The sequence below is a fragment of the Etheostoma cragini genome, chromosome 15, assembly GCF_013103735.1.
Source record: "Etheostoma cragini isolate CJK2018 chromosome 15, CSU_Ecrag_1.0, whole genome shotgun sequence".
In the NCBI taxonomy this organism is placed as follows: domain Eukaryota; kingdom Metazoa; phylum Chordata; class Actinopteri; order Perciformes; family Percidae; genus Etheostoma; species Etheostoma cragini.
The window spans coordinates 2103571-2106429 of record NC_048421.1 but is presented as its reverse complement, the minus strand read 5'-3'; the positions used below and the strand labels follow the sequence as shown (position 1 = coordinate 2106429).

Genomic DNA, 2859 nt, shown 5'->3' with positions numbered 1-2859 from the left:
TCTTTCCCCATGCCCTGGCGTTTTCCCCTCTCATTCCCTATGCTCTGTCATTTCCCCCTCTCATTCCCCATGCTCTGGCGTTTGCTGCCTGATCGATCATGACGTCTCGTTCTGAGACTTGGCCACTAACGTTACCGTGGCAACTACCAGCATTGGGTATACATGCTGCCTCCTGTCTACCCCGGCAGGCCCAGTACACCAGACCGTTGACATATTTTGGTGTGAGTGAAGATTAGATCTTCTACTGGAGCTCAAAACGCTTTGATGTAAAGAGATCGTTTTTGGCTCAAAACTTCCATGAAGTACGAAATATGTAAATGTAGCCTCGGTAAGATCTGGATGTTATGGCAGGATGTAAACGAACGGTAAACTGTTGCATAAATAAAAAGGTTTGCATAATGTGTAAAGAATTAAAGTATGTGAAATCACTCAGATTTGGGCTTGTTTTCAAATCTTTTTATTCAACACAAAAATCAAGTATATTTTTTTTTCTTCAATGTTCACAGATTGTTTAATGAAGTTGACAAAAATGACGGCGTGGAGGATCACTTCCCAGCTGTTATTTGAGTTTATAGAGGAGACAAAAATGTCTGTTGATTATGATTTGATCTTAAGCAATCAACTGTATGTTGTGAAAGAAGAAAAGAGAAACAAAACCAGATACAAACACACGTCAACAGATCTATCTTATTTCACCAAAGAACAGAGGAAAAGGTCAACGATTTGCATAAATTAAGTGATAAGCCACATGCTGTAGGTGTGCATATAAACGACATAAGTAAAGTCTAAAAGGCGTAGAGTCCCATTGCGATGGTGGTCAGTGCCACACACAATCCCACGGTGAAGTGCATGATGGGTCTGGACGTAAACAAGCCAGTTTTGACCATGTTGCCCTCTGATTGAGCCGCTGTTTCTGATGAGACGCTCAACATTTTCTGCAAGTCATCAAAAACCTGTAAGAAAAGACATCAAAATGTATCAGCTGGTTGACAGATTCGGTTCCTCTTTCTTCCTCCTAGTATCGGTGTCACTTCTGGACTCTTAATAGTCCCTGACACTACATGTACACAGTCGGGGGTTACTAAACTTTATTTTAATAAGGTTTAGTATCTTTTTATTCAACATGAGTACTCATTGATGTTTGGAAAGATGTTGCACTTATTGAACTAAAAGAACAGAGAAACAACTCAATAGTTAAAACACCTTGAACTGACATTTCCCTTAATACTCTCATACTTTCCGGTTGAATTTCCTTTAAAATAATTAGTTAAAAATGAATTAAAATGTTGGCTGAGTGAGTTTAGCCTTTTCCATTTTGTCACCAGTGTATTGTAACTAATTACATTTACTTAAGTAGATGTTGAGGTACTTGTACATTACTTGAGTCTTTCCTTTTTATACCATTTTCTACTTCTACTCCGCTACATATCAGAGAGAAATATTGTACTTTTACTGCACTACATTCATCTGACAGCATTAGTTACTTTACGAGTTGAGATTTTTCAAAGTTTATAATTTATTTAGTTTATAAAAATTAACAATTAAACAGCATAACGGCCTACAAGTCCCGCTGAAATGATGAAACACGTTTTTTACACTTTCTAAAATTAATGGGAGAATTGTTCTGCATTGAATAATTTTAACTTTAAATACATACATGAGTATGTTGTCTTTGGGTCAAGTTTGACCCTTTTTCAAAAGGTTTCTACATCAGAAATTTGGGTTTTTCTTATTGTCCCAAAAAATCCAACATCAGAATAAGTGACAAAGGACTTGGTGGCGCTTTAATTTACATTTTGACCCAGAAAAACGTGCATGAAGGACGGGAAGACAACACAAGGGTTAAAGTACATTTCCCTGATAATACTTACTTTACATACTTTTACTTCAGTAACATTTCCAATGCAGGACTTTTACTCGTAACAGAGAAGGTTTACGGTGTGGTATTAGTACTTTTACTTTAGATAGATAGATAGATACTCGACAATACTGCACTAAGGGCAACCTGCACAATTGTTTTTTTTTTATATTTTAGCACACTATTTAAGCAGTTGCACATTTTGTTTTCCCAACCTGTATATATTAAAATTTTTGTTCTTATGTTTTTATTCCTGTACATTGTGTATTCCTTCTCTGTACATTGTATGTATGTATTTATGTTTATTGTATCCTAGTATTTCATTTATATTTATATTTGGTGCTGTATGACTGACGTATGTTTGCTGCTGTAACACCTTCATTTCCCATTTTTTTGGGGATCAATATCTATCTATCTATCTATCTATCTATCTACCTATCTATCTATCTATCTATCTATCTACCTACCTATCTATCTATCTACCTACCTATCTATCTATCTATCTATCTATCTAACTACCTACCTACCGTAATTATCTGAATACTGCTTTTGATAAGAAATTGATGCCACAGCTCCTCCCTCCCTCACCTGGATGTTGAGCTCGAAGGCGGCGACGGCCTCCTCCAGCAGCGCCGCCCTCTGCTCCTCCGTCAGCTCCACGCTGTTCATCCGGCTCCTGTACAGCTGCTTGAAGCGGTTCGGGCTGCTCACTCCGGGGAAGGAGAAGAACGAAAGGCCGTCGGTGGAGCTCAGCCCCAGAGATTTCTGGGTAATCTTCCCCAGCACCTGACCGCCCGATAGGTCGCCGAGGTAGCGAGTGTAGGCGTGGGGCAACAACAGCTCTGGGCTCTCCTCGCCGATCTGGAAATATACACATCTGGCTGAGCACAGTACACAGGGCTGCACAGCACAGTACTGCACAGTACAGTACACAGGGCTGCACTATACAGTACACAGGGCTCCTATATACAGTACACAGGGCTGCACAGTACAGTACACAG

General features: G+C 39.3%; 1 protein-coding gene across 3 annotated transcripts in view; it reads right to left on the bottom strand.

Moving 5' to 3' along the window:
* Positions 1-2859, bottom strand: part of hmox1a (heme oxygenase 1a) — a 20558-nt gene that overhangs the window by 14944 nt on the left and 2755 nt on the right. For 2 of the 3 annotated variants that reach the window (XM_034894060.1, XM_034894058.1), the window contains exons 5-6: positions 2447-2719; positions 442-953 (exon numbers count right to left, since the gene is read on the bottom strand). In XM_034894060.1, coding sequence (XP_034749951.1) covers positions 786-953; positions 2447-2719 — 441 coding nt within the window. In that variant the 3' untranslated portion in view covers positions 442-785. Of the gene's footprint in view, positions 1-441; positions 954-2446; positions 2720-2859 lie in introns of those variants that run through there. The other variant, XM_034894059.1, reaches the window with a different exon arrangement.